This window comes from Periophthalmus magnuspinnatus, chromosome 11, assembly GCF_009829125.3.
Source record: "Periophthalmus magnuspinnatus isolate fPerMag1 chromosome 11, fPerMag1.2.pri, whole genome shotgun sequence".
NCBI lineage: Eukaryota > Metazoa > Chordata > Actinopteri > Gobiiformes > Gobiidae > Periophthalmus > Periophthalmus magnuspinnatus.
The window spans coordinates 10,615,569-10,630,389 of NC_047136.2; the positions used below are offsets into that span (position 1 = coordinate 10,615,569).

Genomic DNA, 14,821 nt, shown 5'->3' on the forward strand with positions numbered 1-14,821 from the left:
CAGAGTCTTCAAAACCAACTTTTTAATCTGTCTGTGGATTATAGTTATAAATTAAAAGTCTATGCGGTCTTTAATATTAATGTAATTAAATACAATGCAAGGTACATTAGTTTCTTTAACATGGAAATTAACCACACAGATGCAAAACAAATAGAGGGCTTTATTGTAGAATTCACAAACATCTTTATAAACTATCAATGTTTCTTTTTTAGCCATGTTTAAATTAACAGACTATTCAATAGCCTTAATAGTTTAATAGCCCCAATGTTTTAATTTAACTAAGTATCAACATTTAATTGAAAACACACAAGTAAAATATAAACTAGTATATTTTTTTTTTTTTAAGTGGGAGGATTAGTTACTTGTAGGCATTGGCTTTGTGTTTAGGAAGGAACTTGAAATTTTTGGGAACGGGTCCAAGCAGCATTTCACTGAAAATATAAAAATAAGAAAAATTATCTTTGATCACTTACTACAAATAATTCTGACAGAGGGTAATTTTGCATTTTCTTTCCCATACCTGATCCTAACCCAGTCTCCAACGTTTTGACTTGCCATCAGTGACTCAAGATAGTCCCGTCCCATGTAATACGGAGGTCGCTCATTGATTTTCTGAGGGACTCGCTCCAATAGACCAACAGGAATATATCTAAAACATGGCATAATGTTACACTACAGTCCATACCTAGACTGCTACCAAGAACATTATATTGCTGTAGAACATATTCCGTAATATTGGATTATTTTACACTGTAACTTCCTAATATTTAAATACATATTTAAATGTAGCTAATTTGTATAAAGATATGAGCAATAGAAATACTATTCAAGTATCAACAATGAATTATTTGACCATCTACACAATGCACATTATCATTCTGAAGTTAGGACATCTTGACATAATTTTTTACCTCTATGTTGAACGGTAAATCAGAATATCAAGTACGATAACAAGTTAATTCATACTTCAAAATTAACCTAAAATAATCAATTCAATATTACCTGCACATAAAGGAGAGCCATTCTAACATGAAGGTGCGCGTCTTCTCCACTCCGCGGGTGTCTGAGCCCCAGTGCTCCAGGCCGTAGTTCGAGAAGTCCCTGAGGATGTCCAAACGCTCACTGGATGAAATATCCCAATGCCTGCTCTCCTTGATCTCAGTGAAGATCCACGGTTTAATTAGAGCTCCCCTATAAGCCAGACAATGGTGAAATTAATAAAAAAGACAAAATACAATGACAAAAACATTTAAACAAACAATATTTCAATTACCAACCTTGCTATCATGATTCCGGAAACTCCTGTCTCTCTTGCTTTCATGGCATCTTCATAGGAAAGTATGTCTCCATTACCTACAATTGCACGATTAGAGAACCAATGGTTCAGTGCATTCAACCTTTTTCACAAATACTGCTAAGACTAGCAGGCATACCAAAAAGAGGTATAGGGCTTGCTAGCTCCGCGCAGCTGCTGATGTAGTCCCAGTCGGCCAACTTTGTGTAGCGCTGTTCTCTGGATCGACCATGTAGCTATGAGGATATTAGTAGTTGACAGCTATATATTCATCTTCCCAAATGATGTAATGATGACAAAGTTTAATCAATTAAACTTACTGTGATCATAGAGACGCCCCATTGCTTGAATTCTGGGATGAGTTTATGAGCAATGTTGCATTTCTCTTGAACACCAGTTCTTATCTTTACTGTTAGAGGGACATCTAGGGCCTTTCAACAGCCCAGAAAATACATTAACACTTCAACTGATACGCCATTTTGAAATATAATACGTAAAAAAATATTACTCACATAGTTCATTCCCCTGATTATCTGTTCAAATTTCCTGGTTCGTGTCATCAGACCACAGCCGCCACCCTACCAAAAGCCGAGACAATATCAAAAGAAGAAAAAAAAAAAAGAAATTGGGTACATTTTTTTTTTTTAATTGTTATTATTTATATATCAAATTGTACCTTCTTGTAAACAAGATCAATGGGGCATCCAGAGTTTATATCCACAAAATCGACCTCTATGTTGTTGTTGATGAGCTCTGCGCATCTTGTCATTGTGTCTGGGAAACAACCCTCCAACTACATGGACAAATATATATGTTTGAGAATAAACTATGAAATATTTACATAAAAAACTCACCTGAACTCCAAAAACATCTTCACATTCATGCCTCTTTAGCAGAGCCCACTCAGACTGCTGTCCCTGCAGCAGGTTTGTGCACATGGCCATCTCTCCACACGTGATGTCAGCTCCAAAACGCTTACAAATGCGCCTGAAAGGCAAATTTCCACACTAAAGAAAGAACGAGAAACAATTATATTTCTCCAAGATGGGGTCAGACAGTAGGCTAAATAGAAAAGACGGTGATACATACAGTTGTTAGAGGTGCCAGGTAGAGTTTGTCCTTGAAGTCGACCTTAAAACACATTTACAAAGCTTGCTATAACGTTATCATCATATTCCCAGGTCATAATGAAGACTATAATTTACCTGCTTCTTTTCACATGGTCTTAGTCTGATAATGTCTGTATTTACTTGAGATTCCATCTCTGTGGGTGCTTGCTGAACCTCTTCAACTGGATCTGGAGATGCATTTTTTGCTCCTGTCAAAAAGCAAAACAACATGCAAAGTAGTTTATAAGGTTGAAATTATATGAAAGACTATTTAATAAAAACATAACACACAAAATACAAAGTTATACCATTTTCTTGTTGTTCCCTCTTCTCCTTTTGTTTGGCCAGGGCTTTAAGATACTCATCTGATTTAGGGAATTTCACTGAGCGCTTCCTGAGACTAATTTGGAGATCTTTGCTCAAACTATTCTTCACAACGTTTCTTCCCTCAAACTCTTTCACTAGATCTGTCTTTTCCATTGTTTTAAAGTCTGCTGTGGTGTGTGCCATGGCAAAGCGGCAAGATAGGGTATAAGGGCACTTTCCAAAGGTGTCATAGAGATAACACTTGTCCCCAATATCAGCAGGTTTGGTCTTCATGTACTCTGCAACATCATGGTAGAAATGACATTTTTCTCCATAGTGGCATTGTTTGTCATCCTTTACATAAATAAACCAAGAATAAATTATATTAGTATTTAAAAGGCAATAACTGTCATAAAGCATTATACAATTTATTGAAAGTTTATACCTTAAGGACAGAGAGACAGAGACGTTTTTCATCATACGTGGTAGGCTTAGTGTGAGGTCTTGACTTGTTCTGTCCACGCCACTGTTTTTTATCTGGTTTCTCACTTTTATTATCATCTGTATCCAACTTGGGCTTCTTGGCTTCAGGCTCCTCCACAGTTGTTGCCTCTGTATCTTCATTTGAATCTTCATTGCCACCTTTTGCGCCATTTGATTTCCAGTTTGAATCAACAAACTCATGAAATGCAGCTTTAGTGGTTAAAAATCTAGACAGCAGAGAATGATTGTATTAATATAAGACTATATAGACTTGACTTATATGATTCACTTCTGTGCAAGATGATGTATGGGATGGCTGTACAATAGGGAGTAGAGCTCTTAAGCCTTTGACTAATGTTGTTTGCTTTATGATCCAGCTGACAAGACACATCTTTTTAGGTTTACTTTGACCCTTGACAAGCAACAAAAACACTGACATCATTGCCAGTTTGTGACATTTAGTGTGTAATATTTTGGTTATAGTTATACTTACTGTGGTTTGATGTAGGCTTCACCCTTCACAGCAGCATTTGTTGTATTTGTTGCAGCAGATTCCTCTCCAGTTTTTTCCTCCATTTTACTTCAATTAAAGAACATAATACACAATTTTAGACCTTCGATTAATGAGAGCCACTTGTGTTTAATCATAAAATTGACTGAATGAGCACAGCATTAACCAAGCAATAACAAAACAAGCTGTAAGTTTAAAAAAAAAAAAAAAAAAAAAGGATCACTCACCAATTTAGTATCTAGCCACGACCAGTTTGAAAATCTGTTGTGAAAACCAAGTAGTCTACAGTTTTTTGAAATGCTAATATGCTAACCGTACAAAATGTACTTGTGTGACAATGGACAAAATGCAAATCTCTTTCTTCGTAAAACAGACACACGGTATAATCCGATATCGAAACAAGCTGTAGATATGTTTGATAGTTGTCTCTTGCAGCGCTGACATGAAGAACACAACACCTGACAGCATGAGTTTCAAAGTGTATCCCTTAAACAGGTCCGCAGTAAACAGACGATGCGACTAACGTTCCGCATTGAGTGATGTGTTTTGGTTCCCCCCCATATTTTTTCTTTATTTCCTTTCGTTTATATACTCCTTAGCTGTATTTTTTAATATATGTTTATGTGTCATTTAAAAATCACAGTTGCAACAAAATAATTTTAAACTTTAATAATATAAACCTTAAAAAAATAAAGACAGACCACAGGGTTTTTATTGAAACAGTATAGGCTTTTTTCTTTATTACATTAAAGTAATTTGAAATGTGTAAAAAAGGTACAGTGAGTGCATAGTCTGCATATGATAATTACATAGATATGTTCTGGATGATGATGGCAACTCTTCATTAGACTTACTCCTCTGGTGGTAGGGCAGACAGTTTCTCCATCTTCGCATCAAATCTTTTTCGACTTGTGTCTAAAATGTTGATGCCATTTTTCTGAAAGTCATATCCAACACTTTTTAGCTCCTTTATCTTCCCCATAATGTTCTGGGTGCTGTACTCTAATACCTTGGGCTTTTCCACTATCTGTTTAATAGTTATTCCTTCTTTGACAAGACAGTCCAGTTTGTAGTTCAGAGTGTCGAGTCCAGTGTACAAAACCATGGGATGCTGTATGATCAGTTTCTTAATGTCTGACTTTTTGCACCCAAGTGAAAGCATTTTCTGTTGAAGGTTAGTGAAATTTTTCTTCAAATATTCATTGGAAAGATCTAGAATCTCTGCCCCTGGACCTTGAAGCAAAGCTAATAGTTCATGATCTTTCAGTTGAAGAGATGTTTTCAAGCTATCAATATTATTTTTGACTCTTTTAGTACTTCGGATTAAAATATAGAGATTTTTCGAGATTACAGTTTTGGCAAATTGTTCTGGGCTGTCTCCTCCGAGTTCAGCACAGACATCCTGTAAACACTCAACCATTTGTTTGTTCAGTTCAACGCTATTAGAAAATGTCCGTGGTGCTGTGGTCAATAGTCTGTGCAGGTCTTTAGAGTTGAGTCCCAGAGAAGACAGAAAAGATATGTTTTTCTCCAAATTTTCATTGTCGCTTGATCTAAAAAATGATTCAGGAGATCTATCCAGGATGCTAACAATTTCCTCATCAGATTTGAAAATATTCCTCCATAACGACCATCTTTTTTCAAGGTGATCAATAGAACGTGTTATAGCTCGTGGGTAGCGCGTTATGACACTTGCAATCTCTTTACGGCTCGCACCTTTGCTTTTAAGAAACTTTGCCACACCTTGTTCATTGGTGAAGATTTTACGGAGCACTCCGGGCTGGCGTCTGCGGGCCATTTTAACATCAACACCCATAAGGTTAAGATTTTCCAGTAGAGATTCATTTTCTGGGTTGGGGATTGGTTTTGGATCATTGGTTGTTGTAGGTGTGGCATTGCAGAGCTGTCTTGATAAACACAGTGATGTTCTTTGTACAGCAGTGAAGCCAAAAGATGCTCGATTAAGAAGAGCTCTGAGTCCTGCTGCCATCTTCAGTGCGAATCAGCAACTTCCATCACACAAACATCTGGAAGCAAAGCAAGAAAGTCAGTTTGACGGTAATCAGAAAAGTAAGTATATACAGAGCAAAAATGAAGGTGGTTATAAAGGAGAGGTATGAACATCTAAATAAAAACTTAAAGTAGATTTCTGCCAGGGCACTGACTGGTCTTGCAATAAAGAATAAAACCCTTAAGGTCTACCAGTTCTAGAGTAGCCTTATGACTTTTCTGTTATCCCACAACCATTTTGTAAAAAATAATCTAAATAAACAGCGAAGTATCAAAACAGTGTTCTGGCTCTAAAACGTGTGCTTTGACATATACAAGAAAATAGCAGGGTAGTAAAAGCAAACATGCTACCTAGGTTGTCTTATTTTAACAATGCCTGTGTCTGACTGAATTAACAGTATATAATAATTGATGTATTATTTGGTAGAAACTATCCTTTACTTGCTGTATGCAGTATTATGTCTATGCTCTATATATGAAAAGTACCTTCAGTTTTAAAATCGACATATTCGTCTTTGAATGACCCTAGATTTAGCAGTTGTGATATTCAGGTTTCAAAACGTTTAAAACGATAAGCATCATATATAGTAAAACATACATCTTATAAACTTACCAGTGAACACTTTGTGGTAAGATTTGACAGGAGGACGTTTACGGAGAGCACTCAAAGTGAAACTTCACAAATTCTCGCGATAATTGTCATCTAGCGCCATCTAGTGCAACAGTTCTCATTTTAACCAGTAGATGGAAGCAAAGGACTAAACAGGTTTTAAACAGGCATCGCACCATAGTTCTAACTTAACTACCATCACAAATTGGCCATTACAGTATACATACCAGTATTTATTGACAGTTTTTATTTTATTAATAGTTTGTAGTCCGTAAATACCCATATGATATACTCATTCCAGCAAAATTTAAAATGCCAACAAAATTTGATTTATAAATCAGTTTAGTCTGTATTCTGTCAATAGGTAAAGTCTTTCATGATTCAGAAGTATTTTATTCATTCACTGGAGCCTATCCCAGCTACTATGGACATTAAGCAGGTTACACCCGTATCAAATCTCACACAATTGACAATAGATACACATTTGACTGGACTGGGACCAAGACAGCAAACAACGCACATTCATTTTGCATTTCTCTCTATTTCTCACTTACTTACTTTTAACCATGATGGCCCCCACCATTAGGATTATCTTTACCATTGAACCATTATTTTTATGTTCATCAATAATTAATGCCAAAACACAGGGCTCTTGTTGTCTGAGTGGGAACGTTTGCCATGTGTTGTGGCTAACAGCAGTGAAAAGCTAAATGACCCAAAGCCTTTCAGCTGATGAGCCCCACCACTACCTCTCATGAATATTTAAATACAACACAGTGATATGTATTTCATTACGCACATGAGATTTCACTCCGAACCTCCAGGAAATTTAGTATTTTGGTATTAATAGTTCCTTTCTCTGAGTGTCTGAAGATGTTCTCAAAAGGACAATTCTGTAATTCTCATCATATCATCTCAGTATGTTTACACTTGACTGGTTTCATTTTGCATAGTAATGTGATGAGAACAGCTCTTGAGGTGTCTGAAGCTGATTGGTTTGAACAATTTTCTTCAAGGCCATGATCAATGAGCAACGGCACAATTATAGGGTACGGTTTTAACTGAATGTTGAATGATGCGTGTAAACAAACAAATAGAAATATATTAATTTTATTTTACTTTTTGAACATTATTAATTGTTGTGTGGGTGCAATATATACATTTTTGCTTGTCTCCATGGGTTTTGTTTTGATTATAATGTTCCACAGTATGGCATTAAATCTTCCTAGCATTTATTCAATTACAGGAGTTTTTATTGCTCTAAAGACCCTGAAAAAACATGCATTCTTACTGTGAGCAGGGTCAGAACTAACCCATAACTTGGTGCACCTGCTTGTCGCCATGATATAGATTACTGCCAAACATTCCAGATAAAGCAATAACATCTCCATTGAGGTAAATGACTGGCATACCCCCACCAGTAAAGTTACACAGTCCACCTTTAAATGTTAAAAGTGTATTCACAATGACACATATACATTTAGATTAGAGGTAAAATTGTTGATATCCAAAATAGCTTATAATAAGAATTAGGCTTTAATCCGGTGTATTTGGACCATTTAATCTTTGCTGTATTTACTGATTAAAACTACAGACTAATTGAAATTATAACAGTGGCTTAGGTGATTGTGCAGTTGTTTAGTAATCACAAGGTCTGTGGTTGTTATCCTGCCCTTGTCTATTCATACTGCATAAGAATCAGACAACTTTATTAGTTCCTTAAGGGCAATGCATGCAGCCACTTGTCAAACCATGCATCATGTCTGTAAATGTCGTGTGTGAGTGACTGGTGGTGGTCAGAGAAGCTTCATTAGCTCCAGGACAGCTGCGGCTGCAAGTTGCTGTCCACCACACCACCACAGTGTGACTGAGTGAATGCAACCATGAAACACTTTAATCAGCTCACCAAGATTGTAAATTGCAATATAGATATATAAATAAATTTTATCTAAATATCAAACATCCCTAAAATGTAATTAAGATTATTTTTTGTTTGAATAACTTTTTCATATAGGCCTATTTCAGTGAAGGTGCTGGTAGACTTGAATGAATGTTTCCCCTCTCCTGTGATGCATTTGTTGTGGTCGATTCGCCTATAAGTTGCTTTGGTAACTGCTGACATAGTACTCCTTCTGTCGATCAATAATTTACAAACAGTTGCAAACTTTCAGATGCTCGGACATTTCTGCATATCCTGGGGGACTCTTTCAGTGGCACAGTGGAGGGTCAAATTAAAAAATGTCCAAAAGACGATGGGTGGAATTCAAAATTTGTCAGACAATAAGCTGCTCTGCTCCAGTCAGCCGAAAGCCAAGGCCCTCCTCTCCTTCTGCTGCTGCCTCCGCTACAGGTATGTTTACACCTGTATATTTGGTTCAGGATCTGGAAACTTTCACACATAATGTTTAACATAATCTAAATACATTTACTATAACATATATTCTCATATGGCTTAGCATAATGTGAATTGTTAGAAAAAAGCAACTGTTTGTTTCAGTGTTTATTGTTGGACAAATAGAGACTGTTTGCAACATATATTTTAGTGTCTGCATTGTAGAGCATGCATTTTAATATTGTAATAATGACTAATATTTCATTTGTAGGACATTTTAGCAAATTTAAATAATTGAAGAAAAATAAAAAAGAAACATTACATTTATTGTGTTAATTTGTATTAACTGAGAAAACTTGCACAACTCACAACTGTTTCTGACAAACCCTAATTCAAATCCAAAAATTTAATTTACTCTGAAAATAGGCCGGATGACGTCTGTAAGTACGCTAAATTGATGTCCACTCAGTCTTCTATCAAGGCCATCTGTCCTAGAAAATGAAGCCCAAGCATTCTCTCATGTTACCTGCCGTATCTTTACCAAAGGAAGCTCAAATGTTTTACTTTCTTCAAAACAACATTGTTTGAGAAATGCAGACTGAAAGGGTTTTAAATGCAAAATGCTTCAAAAGTACAAAAAAGTACAATTGAGTTTTTCCCCAGGTTACCATAGAAACAGAGCAGACTTTAGTTTGAGACCACTTTTCTTTCTGTCAGAGAATTTTGCTGTGACTGTTAGGGAATAATTCAATATGGAAATGACACAGCAAGTTCTTTTAGCATATAGTTATAGTAGAGAGTCACTTAGGCTATTTTAGTGCAATAATATTTTGTAAAACATTTCCCTCAGACTAAGACATTTTTTCCAAAAACTCTGCTTGAATCCAAAGCCTCAATCTCAACTAAACTAAACACTGTTGGACCTCAATAACATATTGGCTTATTGTGATATGCATTTTAGAGTATTGCCATATAGGTTGCAGCAAGCACAGTTTAATTTGATTTCTTTTTCTAATATTGTATTTGATTTCTTTAGGCCAACGTACATTCAGGCTGATGTATTTTTATATTTACTTGTTTAACTGCATTTATTTGAGTATGGTATGTAAATTAATTGGCCCAATACACTAAATCCATCAGTAATCCCAGAATGTTACAGAAAATATAAAAAGTAAAAACAATAATTTAAAAAGACGTTAAATACCCGAAGTGCATAATATAAAAAGCTCATTCATGGACCCTGGATTTGAACTGCAAAAACTACAAGCTGTTTTAGTTGGGTCCCAGTGCACGCTCCTCTGGAGGAATGCCGGGGGCGTGGCCGCGGCGGGACTACAGCGCGTCATCACAGACGGGTCTCATGTTTACGTGGAAAACATGGCGGCGGACTGCCACCAACAAGGAGACAGCTCCTAGACAGGCGTGATTTTGACAGGGAGCTTTGAGCTAAACAAGGATATTGAGCACTTAGCTCTTGGAGATCTAGTCGTATGAAGCAAGTTGTCTTTTATTCCAGCCACAGGGTCAGCGGAGATGGAAGACGAGGAGAGGCAAAAGAAGCTGGAGGCCGGCAAAGCAAAGGTATGTTTTGACTTTAAACTGCTAGCATAACTTCTAATTACAGATCCCGTAGTGATAAAGTTGTGGAGAAAGATTGCCAAGACAGTGTTGTGTTTCTTTGTTGTTGTCAGCTGTTTCTGGTCCTCCCCCCTCTCCTTTCAGAGCCCTCTCAGCTGTCAGGGTCCAAACATGCGCCTTGCTCTTACTGTCAGCCGGGGTTAGCATAGCCACGGCTAACCACACAACTCCTTTGTCATGCTGGAGGTTTACAATGCTTAAACTCTCTTTTTAGTCCTCCCAATTTGTCCTATAAAAGTAAACTTAATGCTGTCTTAATCGTACGGCCCTCATTGTTATCAAGCACTTATTAAATCTTCTTGGAGAGAGACTGACTGGTGTAACAGGATTTACAGGACAGTAGCTTTAGCTAACAGTGCCCCACATGTCAAACTTGTGCTTCAGTGGCTTTATCACATCAGGAGCATCCACAATGAGGTCAGGTCAACCCCCAACCCTTTCACTTAAATGTGGGGAATGGCAGTACACCCCATAGGTTAATAGGAGAGACTTTGTGTTTGAAAAGCTTAGTGGGTCTTTTTCAGTGAGCAGCTGTTGGCAACATACCACTATAACTTGGGTTGGGAATTCTTGCTATGATCCTTCAACTTGTTCTGGTTAAACTAATAGTAGTACATTCAAAACATAAGAATGCATAGTGGTTTGTAGACATAAGCAATCCTCCATTGTAAACTTAAGTTACATGCCAGGTACAAATGCCTTTGACAAAGATTTGGTAAGATAAGATACATAGCTGTAGGGTTCTGTTGTATTAACTCTTGGCTATCAGGCAGAGAAGAGTAAAATACTGTACTGTTCATTTGCATACTAAATTGTATTTTTATTATGGGCAAAGTGTCTGTTGGGAGGGTTATTACTGTTGTTAAGAACACAATAACAAAATTAGTCAGTGGAATGACCTGTAATTGTGGAGATGTTCTGGTGTAGTTTGGAACGAGATGTTGTCTTTTGTAGGAGCCTGCAGCGGTTGTCAGGTAACACAGCAGGCGGTCAGAGCTAAAGTGCGTCGCCGTGGTTATAGCTTTGGCATTTTGGTAATAAAAGGCCCTTGTGTCCCATTAGAGGCTCCTCTCCACAGCAGCACCATGTCACCACAGCCTCACATTCACACTTCTTCAGCTGCACTCTCATAATGGACTCTGAACAATATAGGTTTTAGGTCCAAGTGTCCTTTTGTGTTAAATTCATAGACAATCATTAAAAAAATATATTCAATCTGTTACACATATCAGCTTATATTTTCTCATTTGTTTAATATATAGTTTACTTTTTGCAACACTTCTTCATTAAATCATGGATGCAAATGCTCTTAATGCCAGACAATATCTGAAAATATGAGGAAAATAATTGTATTAGGAAATGTGCACTAAATCAACATTCAAATTGGTTCCTGCTATAAGAAAACAATAGATTGTTTTGTTTTTTTTGTAATTCAGTTCAAACAAAGCAAAATCAACAGGGAATGTGTCCTTGTTCCACATGGAGTAAACCATTCATATTACTGTGTGTCAGTACTGCCTGTTTGTCATCATTCCATTGTGTTTTTCTCACAAACAATATACAAATGACTAAAGGCCTCAGTTATCAATCCGTGTGCTACAATGTGAGTATAAACTGAAAAATAGCTTGGGCAATTTGTGGGCAAGTTGCATGTGATTTATCATTGGGAAGTGTGTGTATTATTTCTGCCGCAAAACTGATATGTAAATGAGGGTATTTAGCGAGTACAGCAAGTCTGAGGCTTTGACGAGGCTTTGACAAGCCTGTAAAGCACATTACAAGTGTAAGACATTGTTATTGTGAGAGTCAGGACCAAATTGTTACAGGTCAAGAGTTTTATTTTGTTACCTGTGCTTTGGAAACAAAGTATCTGTCTCACAAAGACAGATGACATATCTCATCTGTCCTTGTGGGTCTTTTTAAAGCATTTAAAATCAATATCAGATCCCCTATTGGTGCAGAAATTGCAGCAGGTTTATACCTGTCTCTCCAGTGTACTATATTATCACACAGTTTTACCTCTCATAGTTGTTAAAAATCTGGCAGAACCCACTAAACAACTTAATTTGCATTTCTTCCACCTCCAATTTTGTGCATGTCTTTGCAAACACCCCATTTTGCATATTCATTCACTCATAGGAGTGCGCAGCGTCTTCTTTAGCATCTCTGTGAGAAATTTTTAAGCTTGTTTAGCTGTTTAGCACATGAGCAAACACTTAATAAATGAGGCCCTAAGAGTTCATTTCCATTGTTTTATAGTTAGCTGCAGACTTCTTGCTCTGTGGAAAATCAGGCTGTATTATAGTGAGGACATTACAGCATCATGGAGCTGCTCATTCTCATATTACACCTCCTCCATTCTGATCATCATGACATTCCCAGAAACACATCTAAGTTTGGTTCAGCTGGTACCAGTTTTTGTGTACCAGCTGAACCTATCATAGATAGGTATATTTTAACAATATTACGTTAATGAAATAATTGTGAATATTTTGGTTAGAGCCACTTATTAGCAGTGTTGTACACATCCTTGTCTTGCAGTTTGAGGCCATTATTATGATAAAAATTTGTTTGCCTTGATGGATATGTTACTACTGTACCTGAAGAGGCTGTCAAAAGTATTGAATAATAAGTACTAAAACCAGTATCAAAGCTAGATCGACTAATTTGAGCAAGTGTTGATACCAAAAAATAACATTCACGGAACAGAAATTAACCTTTCCTGAATAGCTATTGAATGATCTTGAGCTGTATCTGAACAAGTATTGGACCACATAGACCATAGCCTGGTGCTGGTGTACATGGAACACACATTTCAGAGACACACTTCAGAGATGAGGAGAGTAGCAAGATGGGGGGAGCCATTTTAAGGAAATCATGTTTGGTGGAAGTTTGAAACTGTTTCATTTTAACTCTGTTTTCCCAGAATTTGAACTGTGAGCATTTAGTCACAAGCGTGTGAGAAACATACATAATTAATTTGTGTATCGTTTTTTTACAAACTGATGTGCATACATGCACACTCACTGTGTGCATATATGCCTACATACATGTTTGTTCCCATGTATTGACTCATGTTTAGGTTAATCTCATTCAGGTGTGATCTATGAAGAGAATAGTATGTGAAAGAGTGCATATGGAGGGTTTTAAAAATCCCAATGTTTTTTCACGTATGTGAAATTTGAGTTTCATCTGTCTGAACTCTTTCAAGTAGATTTTGACGTACTATTTTATAAATGAAGCCCCTGACCTGTAACTGACTGAAGTTACATAGTGAACCTTTAGTTTCACTTGAGTGCAGTTTGACTTGCACACTCCACCTTTGTCTCTCAAGTCTCTTGACTTGATGTGTGTTTATTATCGTCATGGATACTTTTTGGTGCCATTGCAGGGCACTGTGGGCACAATTTGATCTACTTATCCCACATCTTAATGTTTAATCCTTCAGGTGACTAAGCGTACTCGGAGCCTGCCCTGCATCTGTGTGACAAGCAGATTAATGAATGCTCAAGATTACCTCATTACTAAGTCTTATTAATTGACTTACTCCACACCAGGGACCTTGAATGTCACAGTTTGTAGTTGCCTTTTATTATTTTCAGGAATATGTATTACTCTCAAAAAAGGAAATATTTACCTTCTGGGAGTTATGTCATTCCTTTTCTCTTTATTGATTTTATGTTGGTCCAAAGCAAATAATCGAAATTTGGCAATGATTTAATTCAAATATCCGTTTATTTAAAGGTGCACAATGGAACTTTTCTTTTAGGGGGTCCGCTACCTGGTAGTCTCTCAGATCTAAACTTTAACTTGGCCTAGTAATGTCACCAGCTTGTCTCAATGAATACAGGTAAGCTTAATGTCATACTGTGGAAGACGCCAGTCATTGCAATAACATCTCCATGGAGACTAACAGGTGACGAACCTTCCCACAAAAGTTACCTAGTGCCACTTTAACATAAAATATTGAAATAGTAAAATATTAAATTATATATCCAAATAGTGTATTTTTATCACCAGTTAGTGCCAATTTGTGTTAACACCAAAGCTGTCTTTCAATTTTTTTTGGGATAGTTAGCTTTGCGATAAGCTTTTATGTCCCATCATCGATCACTCACGATTTTCATTATTGATTTAGGATGTGTTCACACTTGCACACAGACCACATCAAAATAGGGACTAAACTGGGACTCTTTTCAGAACTAATCCTGGAGAAGACCAGGACTAAACCAGAACTAGAACAGGACCAAACTAACTCTACCACCCAGACTAAACTGGGCTCAAACCAGGACCCAACAAGAACAGGTCAATGCAACACATACTTTATTTTTGTGTTAAATTGCACTGACTTAGTAAACTTACTTGCTCCAAACTATGCACCAAACCGCACACTTTTTCTGACGGAGGACTGGCTGATGATCTCTTAATAAACAAAAAATAACTTCTATAGAATGATAGTTAAACATTTGAAATTATAGTTACCGTTGTGTTACCGTTGTGTTAAATTTTGTAAACATTATAAATACTA

The 14,821-nt window shown here is 36.8% G+C and overlaps 3 protein-coding genes across 7 annotated transcripts in view; 1 reads left to right on the top strand and 2 right to left on the bottom strand.

The window, feature by feature from the left end:
- Positions 1 to 141: 141 nt before the first annotated feature.
- dus3l (dihydrouridine synthase 3-like (S. cerevisiae)) lies at positions 142 to 3,783 on the bottom strand. The gene is made up of 14 exons (XM_033974744.2): positions 3,686 to 3,783; positions 3,155 to 3,419; positions 2,712 to 3,063; positions 2,500 to 2,612; positions 2,384 to 2,425; positions 2,149 to 2,301; positions 1,971 to 2,087; positions 1,807 to 1,872; positions 1,615 to 1,725; positions 1,434 to 1,530; positions 1,278 to 1,353; positions 1,003 to 1,191; positions 521 to 649; positions 142 to 431 (listed from the first exon to the last, which is right to left on the bottom strand). The coding sequence occupies exons 1-14, from the start codon at positions 3,766 to 3,768 to the stop codon at positions 359 to 361; spliced, it is 1,866 nt and encodes a 621-aa protein (XP_033830635.1). The 5' UTR covers positions 3,769 to 3,783; the 3' UTR covers positions 142 to 358.
- A 704-nt stretch (positions 3,784 to 4,487) lies between these two features.
- Positions 4,488 to 6,387, bottom strand: LOC117378595 (transcription termination factor 1, mitochondrial). The gene is made up of 2 exons (XM_033975224.2): positions 6,327 to 6,387; positions 4,488 to 5,730 (listed from the first exon to the last, which is right to left on the bottom strand). The coding sequence occupies exon 2, from the start codon at positions 5,691 to 5,693 to the stop codon at positions 4,554 to 4,556; it is 1,140 nt and encodes a 379-aa protein (XP_033831115.1). The 5' UTR covers positions 5,694 to 5,730; positions 6,327 to 6,387; the 3' UTR covers positions 4,488 to 4,553.
- Positions 6,388 to 10,012: 3,625 nt separating this feature from the next.
- Positions 10,013 to 14,821, top strand: part of akap9 (A kinase (PRKA) anchor protein 9) — a 69,572-nt gene continuing 64,763 nt past the window's right edge. For 4 of the 5 annotated variants that reach the window (XM_055225570.1, XM_055225573.1, XM_055225572.1 and 1 more), the window contains exon 1: positions 10,019 to 10,236. In XM_055225570.1, coding sequence (XP_055081545.1) covers positions 10,189 to 10,236 — 48 coding nt within the window. In that variant the 5' untranslated portion in view covers positions 10,019 to 10,188. Of the gene's footprint in view, positions 10,237 to 14,821 lie in introns of all 5 variants that reach the window. The other variant, XM_055225569.1, reaches the window with a different exon arrangement.